Source organism: Euwallacea similis, chromosome 36, assembly GCF_039881205.1.
Source record: "Euwallacea similis isolate ESF13 chromosome 36, ESF131.1, whole genome shotgun sequence".
Lineage (NCBI taxonomy): Eukaryota > Metazoa > Arthropoda > Insecta > Coleoptera > Curculionidae > Euwallacea > Euwallacea similis.
Genome location: NC_089644.1, coordinates 1575324 through 1590615, shown reverse-complemented (window position 1 = coordinate 1590615; position 15292 = coordinate 1575324). Strand labels below are relative to the sequence as shown.

General features: G+C 32.9%; 1 protein-coding gene across 1 annotated transcript; it reads left to right on the top strand.

The window, feature by feature from the left end:
* The first annotated feature begins 1217 nt into the window (after positions 1–1217).
* LOC136418662 (ankyrin repeat domain-containing protein 29) lies at positions 1218–13680 on the top strand. Its single transcript, XM_066404785.1, has 8 exons — positions 1218–1531; positions 8643–8753; positions 8820–8918; positions 8974–9072; positions 12139–12237; positions 12301–12498; positions 12561–12656; positions 13286–13680. The coding sequence occupies exons 1-8, from the start codon at positions 1520–1522 to the stop codon at positions 13472–13474; spliced, it is 903 nt and encodes a 300-aa protein (XP_066260882.1). The 5' UTR covers positions 1218–1519; the 3' UTR covers positions 13475–13680.
* Positions 13681–15292: the final 1612 nt, after the last annotated feature.

Below are 15292 nucleotides of genomic sequence, written 5' to 3'. Positions count from 1 at the left end.
AAATTTTCTACTTTAAATGTTCTCACTAAAAAATATCGATGGGTGTCAGATCAGGTGATCTGGATGGCGACTCAATAGATCCGCGGCAATCTATCCATTGATTTAAAAAATTTTTGTTTTAGAAATTAACGAACTGGAACTATAAAATGGATACCATCTTGCTGAAACTATACATTGCCCTTTAAGATAGTGTCATCATTTTCTATAATTCCAACAATCATTGAAAAATGTAGTTTTCCAAAAGCTCAAGGTAAAAAATGAAACATGGTTAAAAAAATGGGTGGTCGTGGATACAAAATTGATAAATTGAAAGTAAGAAGGTTCTATACATTGCCACCTCAAACCTCATTGTAATTTGCCCAGTCTGTTCCTACTTTAATATTTGTGGATTAAATTGGTTCATTATTTAACAGGGGATCTAAAATTCAAAAAAAATTACATGCTGATAATCAGAATTAAATATCCTTTCAAACGAGGTGTAACTCAACATAGAGTGCCATTTGAGATTCTAAAGTTGCAAGCATTGCCACGAAGAGGGTGGTTTTGGTGAGTCTGTATTTAACGCAAAAACGTGTCCCCTCGAATTTAAAATCGACATGTCGCGGTAATTTCTAACATTTTGATCGTAGTTCAAAATAAGCCGGACACAAAGTTTTCAATGAAACCCTCTGTATGCTAGGACGTTCTGGCGAATAATATTTTCGATTTAGAGGTGTTAAAGAAGATCCTAGTCCAGCAGACGATAATCAAAAATAAATTCGAAATTTTCGGATTTTCTAATATAATTGAAAAACCAAAAATACTTTTATAGGTGTATAGTTGCCTCAAGGATGGCTAGTTTTTCTTCTAATATATGAACGAAAAAAAAATTGCCTTTATAGCACTTGGGTAATAATAAGTACTCTAAGACTTATCTTTGAGCTTTTTTCGCCGTTTGACACCGAAAATGTCGAAAAGCGGGAAAATGATTGGTGGAATGGCCACGTTTAATTTATTGCAAATTATCACTTCCAGTTTCTCCGCTTTGCGTGTATCCTTTAACGGTCCACAACTAACAAAAACACAACGTTTAGAATAAATTAAATTAACGATTACACATTAAAGTTCCTTATTTATTTTTTTTTAGTCTTTTTTGTTAAGGTTCAAATTGAGCTGATGCTGAATTCAGCTGTTGAATAATGAAAGCAAAATCGATATGCGCATGTTGAACGAGCTGAAATTTACCATGCACAACAGAAACGCGCCAGTCGCGAAGCAAATCGGAACTCGATATTGAGCCGCTTTAAGGAATTTCGCGGTGTTTGTTAAAGGTTAATCATTAATATACAGTTTCGTTCTTGCCCATTCTATTTGTTACATCTCAAACCTCTGCCGAGTTTGTGTACCGGTTTGAACATTCTTGACAATCTTTGTCCGAATGTGTACTTATTACCATTTAGCTGGGAATAAGTTTTATGTTCAGTGAGATCGCTCTCATGCCCGTTGCTTTTTTTCCTCTTATCAATTAGTGTTCCAGGATATGTCTATGAAGGTAAGGCGAACGTTAATAAAGGCTTTTAAATAGAGTCGATGATAAATCATATTTCGAGTTAGTCATGGGTCACAGAGCCAGTTCATCGTACGTCGATCCTCAAATCGAGCTTTTCATCGTCCGCTTAGGAAATTGATTTTTTCCTGGCATCCGCGGACGCTTTTCGGAAAGATTGCCAAAACTCATGTAACCGCGTATTTTTAACCGACGGCCGCTATAAATACGAAGATCATCTTGCTGTCTGAATTTTTATGATTTAAGCAAATTTACGTCTCGAACCCTCAAATTGCAAAAGCAGGTTGTTCCGTTCGGGGCACAACCACTTTCAAGCACTCGTTTGGTAAATCTTAACAGCGGCGCGTCTGCAGCATCACCTCTCGTAAATCTCTTAGAACGAATCAATTAAGTAGATATTCTTACCAATAAATAATTACCCATAATAAGACGCGTTACGCGCAACTTTCTTATGCGGAGTCAGCTTCGCGGCCCGTTCATTAGAAAATTTTTGATTTCTACCTGTCGTAACTCGATGATATTTGGTTTCAGGCCAGAACGGATCATTTTGAATCTAAATAAAATATGTTCGAAATGGCGGCGTTTCCGGTTGTACCGGAAGTAGTAACCAACTTCGTTACTTTGAATGAAACCCCCTAGTTTTTTGTCATTTTCGAATTTCTTGTTGAATTTTAAACCAGTTTATATATACAGGGTTATTCACGTCATGCTACACGGAATATTGCGGCTAAAGTATTTAATATTTCGAATTTTTCTTTTTTGCGATGTATAGAACTCATATAGAGGTACATTCTAAAATTATTTTACTTTCATACAGGGGGTTGTAAATAAGTGAAAAATATCAAAGTTATGTTTCTTTAAATGGAACACTCAATATATTAGTACCGTTTTAGATTCGTTGAAATAAATAAATGTAAATTTGATTAAGGTTTACCTACCCTAAACCTTAAAGATTTTGAAATAATTGAGATTTTGTAAAAAATGTAGTGCAAATTTAAAAACCTCGCTTTAAAGGAAGTTTAGACTGGAATAAGCCGAAATTCACATCAAGCCTCAGACATGAGGCATATTTCATGCCATAGTCATGAAAATTTAAATATCTTATACAGTGTGTCCAAAAAATAAATTGAAAAATGTATTTACTTTGAAGGGTATTAACTTGCTTAATTTAAATGGAACACCCTATATTTTATTACTCCATCAAATTGAAACATTACCGATCGAAAACTATTATACTTTCCTATACTTAAATGTACAAGTTTTCCTTGAAAATTAAGATTTTTAAAGAAAGTAGAAAATCCTATTATTTTTTGTATCAGTTGCCACGGTGACATCGAAAATGTCAATATAAAGTCATATTTATGCATTCTTTTTTCGGATAATTCTTTATTTATGATATTTTCAATATTATTTGCGTAACTTACAAGATAATTTTCATATTTAATCAAATCTTCGAAAAAAGAATGCATAAATATGACTCTTTATATTGACATTTTCGATGTCACCGTGGCAACTGATACAAAAAATAATAGGATTTTCTACTTTCTTTAAAAATCTTAATTTTCAAGGAAAACTTGTACATTTAAGTATAGGAAAGTATAATAGTTTTCGATCGGTAATGTTTCAATTTGATAGAGTAATAAAATATAGGGTGTTCCATTTAAATTAAGCAAGTTAATACCCTTCAAAGTAAATACATTTTTCAATTTATTTTTTGGGCACACTGTATAAGATATTTAAATTTTCATGACTATGGCATGAAATATGCCTCATGTCTGAGGCTTGATGTGAATTTCGGCTTATTCCAGTCTAAACTTCCTTTAAAGCGAGGTTTTTAAATTTGCACTACATTTTTTACAAAATCTCAATTATTTCAAAATCTTTAAGGTTTAGGGTAGATAAACCTTAATCAAATTTACATTTATTTATTTCAACGAATCTAAAACGGTACTAATATATTGAGTGTTCCATTTAAAAAAACATAACTTTGATATTTTTCACTTATTTACAACCCCCTGCATAAAAGTAAAATAATTTTAGAATGTACCTTTATATAAGCTCTACACATTGCAAAAAAGAAAAATTCGAAATATTAAATACTTTAGCCACAATCTTCTGTGTAGCATGACGTGAATATCCGTGTATATCTAGTCTTATGTCTAAAATTTTCGGAGTTATAACGGAAAATTTGGAAATTTTGACAGCTGCGGAAGTTAGCATTGTGCGCGAGCCGCTGCGAATTTTGGAATTAGTATTTTGGGGCTCAAAAAGGATCTAATAAGATACATTTTGAGGTATTCCCATTTGACTAAAAGTCTTTCACGACTCCTTCCTTGTCCAGAATCGGTTCAGGGAACCTTAATGATATTTGATACAGAATTCAATTCTGGCCTCGAAAATACTTTAAGGTACAAGGCGTCCCATTTGAAATAAGCAAGTTATTGAAATTTGAAGTTATGCAACTTCGAAGGAATGTGTCAGGGGTTGTGAAAGCCTCTTTGTCAGATTGAAATACATTAAAACTTAGCTTTTTAGGTCTTCTTTAAGCCCCAGAACACCGATTGCAAAATTCGCAGCGATTCGCGCACAATGCTGATTTCCGCAGCTGTCAAAATTTTGAAATTTTCCGGTATAACTCGAAGACGGTAAATTTTAGACATAAGGCATTTTACGTAAACTGGCCTTAAAATTTAATGAAAAATCCGAAAATTACAAAAAATTGCTGCGTTCCATTTAAAATAACGAAGTTGGTCACTACTTCCGGTACAACCGGAAGCGCCGCCACTTTGACCACATTTTACTTAAATTCAAAATGATCCGTTCTGGCCTGGAACTAATTACCATTGGGCTACGATAGTGAGAAGTCAAACATTTTTTAGTAAAGGGGTTACGAGGCTAACCCTAAATACATATACATTTTTTAAAATTTATTCCACATAGCAGTAGATGTTTTTATACTTTTTTCGCATTTCTGCCCACTGTTTTCACATCTGCTACAAGCAGCAAAATTGGGAGATTAGAATCTACATACATGCTAAGTGTTAGTTAAATATTAAACATCTTGCGTAAGAAACATGAAATATCCCTCACATGCGAAATCTGATAAATGAATACGTTAGATATTATGAAAAACGTGTATGAATACAACTATTATATTCCAAGGTAAGCTCCATACTATATCCTTGGAAATTAGGTTTGAAAAACACAAATAACGCATAATTCTAATAGAGTGTTTGAAGGGAAAAGCAAGATTGCGTTGTTTGCCTCGTAAGGCAAAGAGAGTTCAGAATGGTCCAGTTGTGGCCATATTCTTTCCATTCTATCTGAATATTTCATTTTAATGTTCCCAGTTGTTCTTGTCAGGCGTGTGCGTTCGTATAGTAATCTTTGTAATCAATCTTAGTTCAATTTGCTTTGTTGTTAGTTTATTCCGTTGAATTTGTCCTCCGTATGTGTCCGTAGTCTAAGAATGATCTGCATACGAACCTGTACATTTTTGGTGCATTTTTACACTGATCATTTTATACGTCAGTGATCGAAAATGTGTTGTTCGTTTAATAATTTCTGATTTGAAAATTCAAACTATTTAATGAATTTCTGTTTTTTTTTTGTCCATTATTGCTTCCAAGTGTTTCACGTTGTTTTTTGGTGATATTTTAGCTTTGCTGATTCTATTTTAATATGATGATTTGAGGGTTGGCTTTCGATGGCATTTGATTGTTCAGGTACACAACCAAACAGTGCGGTAGTTGTATGAGAGTTGTACAAGGTGTCTCTGAACAGAGTGTCATAAATTCAACCACCTATTCCAGAATCCAAAATATAACGAAAACTTTATATAAATATATATGGAAAAACGCTTCGTTTTCAATATACAGGGTATGAAATTTGGTTCCTTAGAAAGTTTTTTTTTATTAACATTTTCTAAACGTTTCGAGATAAATGAATAAAATTTTGTACTTTATTATAAATTTTTGTGTTCTTTCTTAATCTATATAAAAAAAATTGCCACATTTTTACAGGGGCGGAAAATACAGGGGGTAGTGCTTAAAAACTACCCAAACTTTTTTGTATTTAGCTTTATAATCGATTTTATTGGAAAAATCTTAAATTTTAAGGTTTTTACATAAAATCGAAATCTCTAACAATTTTGGAGAAAATTAAGATTTAACAAATCGGTGGATACTATGTTTCATTAAATAAACATTAAATTTAAAACCCAGTTGGCATTGAAATGAAAAAACAAAAATTGACCTTTCCGTACATGACAGCATTTATTAATAAAGTCTAGTAGTTTTTCGTCGTCACAAAAACAATGTTTAATTATAATTATTGTTAAAGAAAATGAATTAAAAAAAGTTTAAATCTGATTGCGATTTAATAAAACATAGTATCCACCGATTTGTTAAATTTTAATATTCTCCAAAACTGTTAGATATTTCGATTTCATGTAAAAACCTACAAATTTAATATTTTTCGTATAAAATTCTCCATGAAGTTAAATAGAAAAAATTTAAATACTTTTAAAGCTTTGTCCCCCTGTATTACCCGCGCCTGGAAATATGTAAATATGACAATTTCTTTATAGAGGTTCAGAAAGAGCTCAAAAATGTATAATAAACTACAAAATGTTATTAATTTATCTCGAAACGTTTCGAAAATATTAATAAAAACAACATCCTCAGGAACCAACTTTCATATCCTGTATGTTAAAAACGAAGCGCCTTTCGATATACTTGTGGTGCACGTAATTTAGTTCAGGTGCTAATTGTTAGTACCTGTTTTACGTTATTAATAATTAGTTCATTATAGGTGTATTATAATCTGGTTGTTGTCATAGGTAGGTCTGGCAAACCACCAATTATTATTATTTTTTAGAGTATTTTGTGAATAGTTACTTTTTGTCAAATTAGTTTATTTAAGTAGTTGTCAAGATTAAAATAAAAGAGTTCCTTACAACATTCGCGATCATCAACATCTTTTAACCACACAAGGACATACTTTTTTGTATGAAGTTTTCGTCACATTTCGAGACCTACAATATGTAATTGAATTTATGGCACTATATTCAAAGACGCCTTGTAAAACTGTCACGTACGCTGAACGAAGCCAATGAATACTACTAATATCAATAAATAAGAACAGGTTAATTCAGGTTAGTTTGGTTATTTCATTCAGTTAACGCACGTTTACGCCCTTTTTCGCATTAAAATTTAAACGACTTTTTGTCATCAAGTTAGATCGGCATATTTATTCATCGCAAAGCCCCAGATTTCATTAAATTACGTTAGATAGTTCTTGAGATATTAATAACATCCCAGGCTTATTTTGCACCTTGTAGAATTAAAATTTATTTATGTGTAATGTCCCTGTTACCGGTAATGAAGATTTATTGCTTTTCCGACGAAGAACAGTATAAGAAATCAGCTTCATGCTTCATCGCTTAGTTCCCATCAACAGGAACAAAGCTCGTCGATATTAACTTAAAAATGTATGGTTCCGAGCTGGTTTTGAGAGACCGCAGTACCATTAGAGGTGGTTGAGCAGTTATGGTTGATAAAGTTGATTTTTTTTCTGGTCTGTCTGACTGTACTTAAGTATTGTTATATTATTTCCCTCACAGTTTTTGCACATTTGTACTATACAGGGTGTTTCATGGCACTATTTCAGGTATGTTTGTGTGTTTTCTGGTAGTGGTTGTTCTCTAGTAGAAAATAAAGAAAAAGTTCACATAAACATACGTCCGATCTCGATCGATGGCGGAATTACAGGATGTTAAAAGTTCAGAAAAAAATTAGGTTTTTATTTTATTGTGCTTGATCTACTAGAAATAGAGTTTTCAAATTTTATATGCGTATTAGGCAATAGGTGGTGCTTAATACGAGTGCAGATTGTCTCCGATTACTATACAAGGCAGTGTATTTTCTGAGATGTTGCGCATAAAAGACTTTAGAAAAATTTGTTCGTACGCCACTGGCGAATTTTAATATGGTGCTAAGTTCTTCCATTATTACCTAAATTTTATCTCTCTTAAATTTTAATCAATTTCTATTCAGTTTCCTCACAAATTATATAATTCATAAATTCAATAAAATCTACGAAGTCTAGGGTTTTTGAATTTTTTCGAAATTCCATTAAACTGATTCTTTTTACAGAATTTTTAAAAAATTTAACGGATTTCGTAGTATTCGGTCACACGAATATGTAATTTATCTAACGTAAAAGATCAAGTAACTGTATGTTCCACCGTATGATCAAGTAATTGTGAAATCCGTTCAGTTTTTAAAAAATTGCGTAAAAAGGATCAAAGAATCATGGAATTTCGTAATTCTGAACAAAAATCCGAAAACCCTGGGGTCCGTAGATTTGATTGAATTTATAAATTAATTCATTTATAAAGAATCTAAACAGATATGGACCAAAAATTAAGGGACATAAAATTTAAGTGATGAATTGAAGACTTTAAGAAAAATATTGAAATTCGCCAGTGGCGTACTAGCAACTTTCTCTGAAGAATTTTATGGGCCAAGACCTCAGATAATGCACTATTCTGTATGGTAGTTGGATGCAATCTACTCTCTTATTACCTAATACGCGTATAACGTTTGAAAGCTTTATTTGCAATAGATCAAGTACAATAATATAAAAACCTAATTTTTTCTTAACTTTTAACACCCTGTAACTCCGCTGTCGATCGAAATCGGGCAACTGCTTATAAGAATGTTTTTCTTTATGTTATACCGGAAAATACGTACTTCAAATAGTGTCGTACAATTCTAAAACACCCAGTATAAACTCCAGTAACGAACAATGATGATCGAAAGTTTTAATCGTAGGTATACCTGCCTTGAAAACCTAATTCAGTCATGATCTATATTAAGCGGAATTTTTTGCTTTCAGTCCAATTGAATATTATTGTTATTATAATTGTGGCAACTTTCATCTATATTTATGGCACGTCCATTTTAAATAGTAAGAGAGATAACCAATGACTATAGCTTTCTAAATCCATTAATAAAATTAACATAAATACCAAAATAATAACAATAAAGACTAATATAGTTACAAATTGATGGACATTTCTTTACTTCCCTAGAAAGAATCACCATACGATATTCAACTACACTTAGCAGCTCTCAATGGAAATCTTCCTTTGATTGTTAAGTTATTGGACAGCGGCCGTGTTTACGTCGACTGCAAAGATAAAGTTAGTAGTACACTTTCATTTCACGAATAATTAGAGCAATTAACATAATCATATTTACTTTCATAGGAAGGCACTACACCGTTAATATTGGCAGCGGCGAACGGTCACTTTAATTGTGTGAGCGAACTGATTGACCAGGGAGCCGATCCAAAATGCAAAAGAAGTGTTAGTATATTCTTTAAGCAGATGTTGAATTTGTTTATAACTTTTTGTTCTGTAGACTGGAACAACCGCTTTGTTCTTTGCAGCACAAGGAGGGTTCTTGAATATTGTTAACTTTCTGCTGGACAATGGGGCTCCAATTGACAGTCCCAGTCTGGTAAGTTCACTGCGACGACATGCGATAAGACTGTACAGGGTGTCTCACTAACAATTTCTTTATTTTTGACGTTAGAACGAAGGTTGAAACGGGGACCCCCTTTCGTTTTAGGAGTAGAACTTAAAAAATGGCCTCGTTGCCCTCCCTCACACGGGACATAAACGTCATTATTTTAAGTAGAACTCCTCACTTTTTTGGCGTTTTTGGATTTCTTGTTAAATTTTAATTATTATGTAAGATGTATCATTAAAACTTACCATTTTCGAGTTATTCCGGGAAATTTGAAAATTTCGACTGCTGCAAGGTCCCACGGAAATCGGAGTTGTTCCCTTGCCGCTGCAAATTTCGGAATCGACATTTTAGGGTTAAAAAAGCACTTAGCAATTTACGTTTTGACGTATTTTAATTTGAGAAAAACTCTTCCACACCCTCAAAATACGCCTTCGAATTTACATGACTCTAAACGTCAATAACTTGTTTATTTTAAACGGAATGCCCCAATTTTCCCGATGGCATCGTATTCAGAATTCAAAAATCCACAACTTTTATTAATCTAATCCCATCCCTAAACCCAACCGTTTTTAAGTTTCCGAATATTGCCCCCTTTTGTGGGTCAAGTCTAAATGTTGGTGATGACGTCATGGATGACGTCACCAAATTTTGATATTTGATAAGAAAAAAGAAAAACGACGATCATTTGAAAACTCACCGATAAAAAAAAATCCGCTCAGTAGGCTTTAGAATTATTTGACCTCGAGCCCGTATGTCTTTGATATGTTCTGCATAATCTCGAACAAAAATAAATACACCTAACCGCACTTTTAATTTTAATCTTTACTAGCGGGCAAGAAAAAATGAAACATAAACAAATCTAATTAATATTTATTTACTTATCCCATTTACAGATTTTTTTAAGAGTTAAGCGACAAGTACTAGGCGATACATCCACTTGTTGAGAAAGTGTTCCTAAAGATTTGCTGGGATTGTCATCTACTATTCGCCTCAAGTTTTCTACAGGTTCTAAGATTCGTTTAGTTGGTCTCGCATTTCCCGATTTCGTTTGAACACTGCCAGTTTCACGAAACAATTTCACAACATAACGCAAAGCGTGGCGAAATTGCGATTCCAGCGTTGCAAGGTAGGGAAACTTTTCACGAAACTCTTGAAGACAGGGTTGAATTTCAAAGACCCATTCTCGGTTTATGGACTGTCCATTTCGAAAATAAGATTCAACCATAAAGGCTTTTTGTCTGACTGTAAAAATAATTTTTAGAACTTGGAAAATTTTAATTAACCAAGAGACAAGTCCGTGGATCCTTGAAGAAGAGTGGTTTTAATAAAATCCGGCAAAAAATTAAAGTAAATAGAGTCATATTTTTAGTGAGGTTAAGTTTATTTGTTTATGTTCGAGATTACGTAGATCATATCAAAGACATACGGGCTCGATCTCAAACAATTCCAAAGCCTACTTGAGCGGAATTTTTTAAAACGCACGGGATAACACATTTTTTGTACAAGTTAATGTTTGTATTTGCCAAAATGCCTCGCAATATCGTTTATTCTTACAGAAAGAGAAACAGTATTCGCTCCGAATTTACTTTGAATTTAATAAACAACTAAAAAGAGGTATTAGGATGCCTCGCGGAAGATTTCCCGGTCATTCTACGCCGAAATTTTTGAATTTTTAACACGATGCCGTCGAGAAAATCGGGACATTCCATTTAAAATAAACAAGTTATTGACGTTTGAAAACATGCAAATTCGGAGGCGTATTACGAGGGTCGTGGAAGACTCTTTCTGAAATTCAAATATGTTAAAACGTAGCTTAGTAGGTCCTCTCTTAGTCTTAAAAGGCCGATTCCAAAATTCACGGCGGTTAGGGAACTACACCGATTTCCGTGGGACCTTGTAGTTGTCAAAATTTTCAAAGTTTCCAAAATAATTCGAAAACTGTAAATTTTGAAGATAAGACGCCTTACATAAACTGGCCTTAGAACGAGGAAACCAAAAATGCAAAAAAAATCGGGGGGTTCCGTTTAAAATAATGACGTTTATGTCACGTGTGGGGAGGGCAACAAGCCATTTTTAAGCTCATCTGCTAAAATGAAGCGGTGTCCCCGTTTAAACCTTTTTCCTAATGTCAAAAATAAAGAAATTAAATGTGGGATAAATTGTCAACAGGACACCCTGTATAGTTTCACACGAACGTTTACCTTATAATAAAAAGCATTCTTACGTAAGCCGGACTTAACTACTTCACCAACAAAGTTTATGTGGAGCGTTCAGTGTCATGGGATAATTTCACATTACCAAGGAAATGAAATTGTATATAATGACTACATTGCGACATGGTTATTAACACATTTTACCTACACATGAATTTATACGCCAGACACGCAGGGAGGTTTATTGCGTATAAATGAATACAATAAGCTCCGTGTTAAGTAAAGATATATTTGATTTTAAATGCACGGATTGAGTTGAAGTAATTTTATGATATAACCGCTGAGAATTAATTTAACTGGTAGTCATCTTCATAATAAAAATGCTCCAGCGTTTTTAAAGTAAAAATACCAGCATTTATATATTTTTGGAGTTTCACTGATTTCGAGAAAAACTTGCGCTTTTTCTAAAGTTTTTTCGAAAGCATGCTCTTGCCCAGAGAGAATCTGATCAGATAAAAAATGATAAAAAAATTGTCGTAATTTTCTAAAGTTTACTTACAAAGAATTATATTTTCTATTTTTTTATATATCGTTCTTAATTCTATTGTCGCCACTGTATGTGCCTGGAAGTAAAAAAGTTGTGAGTCAAAGTCTATATCCGAAGATTTTAAGAAATAGTTATTATTTCTCTAACAAATGCACAAAGGCAGGCATCTTTAGTTATTTTTTTATTGTGTTGACAAAATCCACATTTTGATTTGTGGGCCCTTAAAGGGCCACGTTGGTCAAATTTACTTGTTTCCAGTACTTTAAGTCTTTGTATCAATTTAAGTTCTATTTACCGGTTTAAATTACAAATTAGTTCTTTTGGCGTGAAAATGACTATTCCTTATTATGATAGGACGGAGGTCGCCCACTCTTCATCGCCTGCCAATGTGGTCATATGGATGTAGTAAAAGAGCTCATTAACAGAGGAGCTAACGTCAACGCGCAGATGAAGGTATAATGTAAATGATATTAATATGATCAGGTAGGTCGTCATGTTCTCAATGTTATCATATAGGACAGAGCCACGCCCCTTTTCATAGCTTCTCAAAATGGTTATTACAATATAGTGTTGTTTCTCCTGTCCCATGGTGCAGAACCCGATGTCAGAAGGATCGACGGTGCCACCCCTTTATGGATAGCAGCTCAAATGGGTCATGACTATATTGTGTCAACTTTACTGAAATCTGGTGCTTTCGTGGATTCTTCAAGACATGTATATATTGACACTAACTATATTCGATCACTTTGGAAGTAAAATTTCTCTTGGCATTTTAGGACGGAGCCACCGCCCTGTTTAAGGCTTCGCATAAGGGTCACTCAAGCACCATCGTAGAATTACTAAAGTATCACCCTTCTTTGGGTGTTTTAGCAGTAAGTACAGAGTTTTTGATTTTGCACCGTCTAAATCTTGTATAGTAGATAAAGTACTTTGAGTACCATACACCAATAATCGATTAGGGTGGCTGCATACAAGGATGTAAATATATCGATTTCCACCATTGGTATTTCAGAAAAGACGAACCTTTTTTAACTGAACAGGATTTCAAACGATTCAATTAATACTATGTTAATATATTTATCATTTTAAAAAGTTTATTTTTCCTTCGATCTTTACTTTAAATTGAATTAATTCAAAAATTGCAAAAAAAAATTATAATTATAAACAAAGAATTTTTATAATTACAAACAAAATTAGTATCCATAACAAAATATAGGGTATTCTATTTAAAAAAATGTATCTTTGTCACGGCACGGTTTTTTGGATCACCTTGTAACTTCAAAAATGTTAAAAGATGAAAATTTATGAAAAACTGAATACATTTTTTATTCTAAACTATACGGTTTTTGAGATAAGATAGTGGGTCATCTTATGTGGACCACCCTGTAGTTTGTATACACATAAGCCTGATTAAAGCCTTAAAAAAATAAGTAGAAACATGGGTCTCCGGATGCCCAACAACCTTTTTTCATTTCTACTTGAATGCTCGATTTTTTTGTAGAATGGTGAAAGTGCCCTGCATGCTGCTGCTTTCTCTGGGAACCAGTCAGTATGCAAGCAACTTCTCGCCGCTGGAGCCTCAGCTAATCTCAAGAACCAGGACGGGTTTACAGCTAGCGATATAGCTCTGCAACAGGGTCATAAAGAACTACACAAATTTTTGAGACGATTTGAGAAAAATCGTAGTTAGTATAGGATTAATGTAGCATCAGTTACACTGAAAGAAATATGTGTCAATAAATAGGAAGATCCTTAGATTGATTAAATGTCTTCCTTATAGTTATTCGATAAGGTATGAAACGCCACAGCTTTAACATTATTAATGCAATGTACAATAATTGTTTAATATTAATTCGTTAATCAATGGTATTATCTTTTTACTCTAATGGTCATTAGGTAATTATGAAAGAAAGACTAATGAAATGTGCCTCGACTTCATTGTAAGGTGGATGATGTGTGATATTTATTATTGTTAAAGTAAGGTTGTTACTCACAATATGTATGTATGCCGTGCGGTTCTAAATTCTACACCCCTCTCCCTCTTCCAGTTAACTTTTTTATAATTTATTAGTAAAAAAAATTCAAAAAGAGCATTGAATAGAACAAAAAATAATATCTTTTGCCGTTTTTTTAAATGTTGCTTACGTCAACGGTAGGGAAAAATGGGTGATTTTTTTAAATTCAAACATGGGTCAAGTGATACCTCAAATGAAAAAAATACTTTAAAACTACATTTAATGGTGTAATACGATTTAAAATCGATCAATTAATTTTTTAGAAAAAGCTATAAATAGAAAAAAATGTCCTACAATGCAATACAAATCAGTCTTCAGTTATTGTTATAAAATGTGAGGAGTTATGTAGTCAATTGTATCGCCATGAAGCTATCTGCATTATCTTGTGGTCATCTGCATTTCATCCCATCTTATGCCATTGTATTATCCTGTACGAAGACGCCTAGCGCGATGGGCAAATGAAGTCCCTTAGGAGCACAAGATAAAACTGCCCTTAACCGTTGCTAATCATTCTTTCTCATAATTTTTTGGGAGCAGTTGCAGATCATTGTAAATTAGTTCTTTAGTGTAATAAAAATGTGAAATTACAGAAGTTTGCAGATTTATTATCCCACAAACTTTCGTTAAAATAAGGTAAGAATTTGTTGACACGTTACATTTTGTTAGGAACAAAAAAATACCCATTTCAAACATCGAATTTAACTAATTTCCTATCAACAAACAAGTTTTTTTTAAATTTTTTTATGTATTATGAAACTGAATTTGTATTGCATTTTTTCTATTTATAGCTCCTTTTTTCAAAAACTAATTGATTGATTTTAAATCATATCGCACCATTAAATATAGTTTTGAAACACCTTTATTTTAAGGTGTCATTTGATCCATGCTTCAATTTTAAAAAATCCGCCATTTTGCTCTAGCGATGACGTCAACGACATTTTGAAAAATGAACAAATGTCAAACAGTAGTAGTTTTTTGTCCTATTTAATGCTTTTGAATGTTAAAAAAATAATAATTTGTTAAAAAGTTAACATGGGGGGTCATAATGTAAAGCAGCACGGTCCATTTTCTGTTTTATATTATTAGTGTGTTTGTATATTTATTGAGAGTAGGAAGGTTTATATTTTAACTTGTTGCCTCCATTATAGAAAAAAAATCAAACTGAAACTAGGCATCAGTGTTTTTAATTTCAATTTACTCATTCACCAAACTGCGACTTAAAACAGGCCAGAATATCATTCTTCTTTACCAATTACTTAAAAATATTTCGCATCTGCCTCTATTGTAATATTGTCTCCTTTATCGTCGTCCGTTGCCGAATGCAGTAATATTTTATACTCCTCCTTTTCTTCTATTCTTCAAGTTGCTTCTGCTTCAATTCGCGCACTACATTCCTTGAATTTCGTGAATAGTTCCTGTTGATTCATTTTATAGTATCGCGAGTTACTCGTTATTTTGTTTGCAGATTCAAATCTTTTGTTAAATTTTTTGCA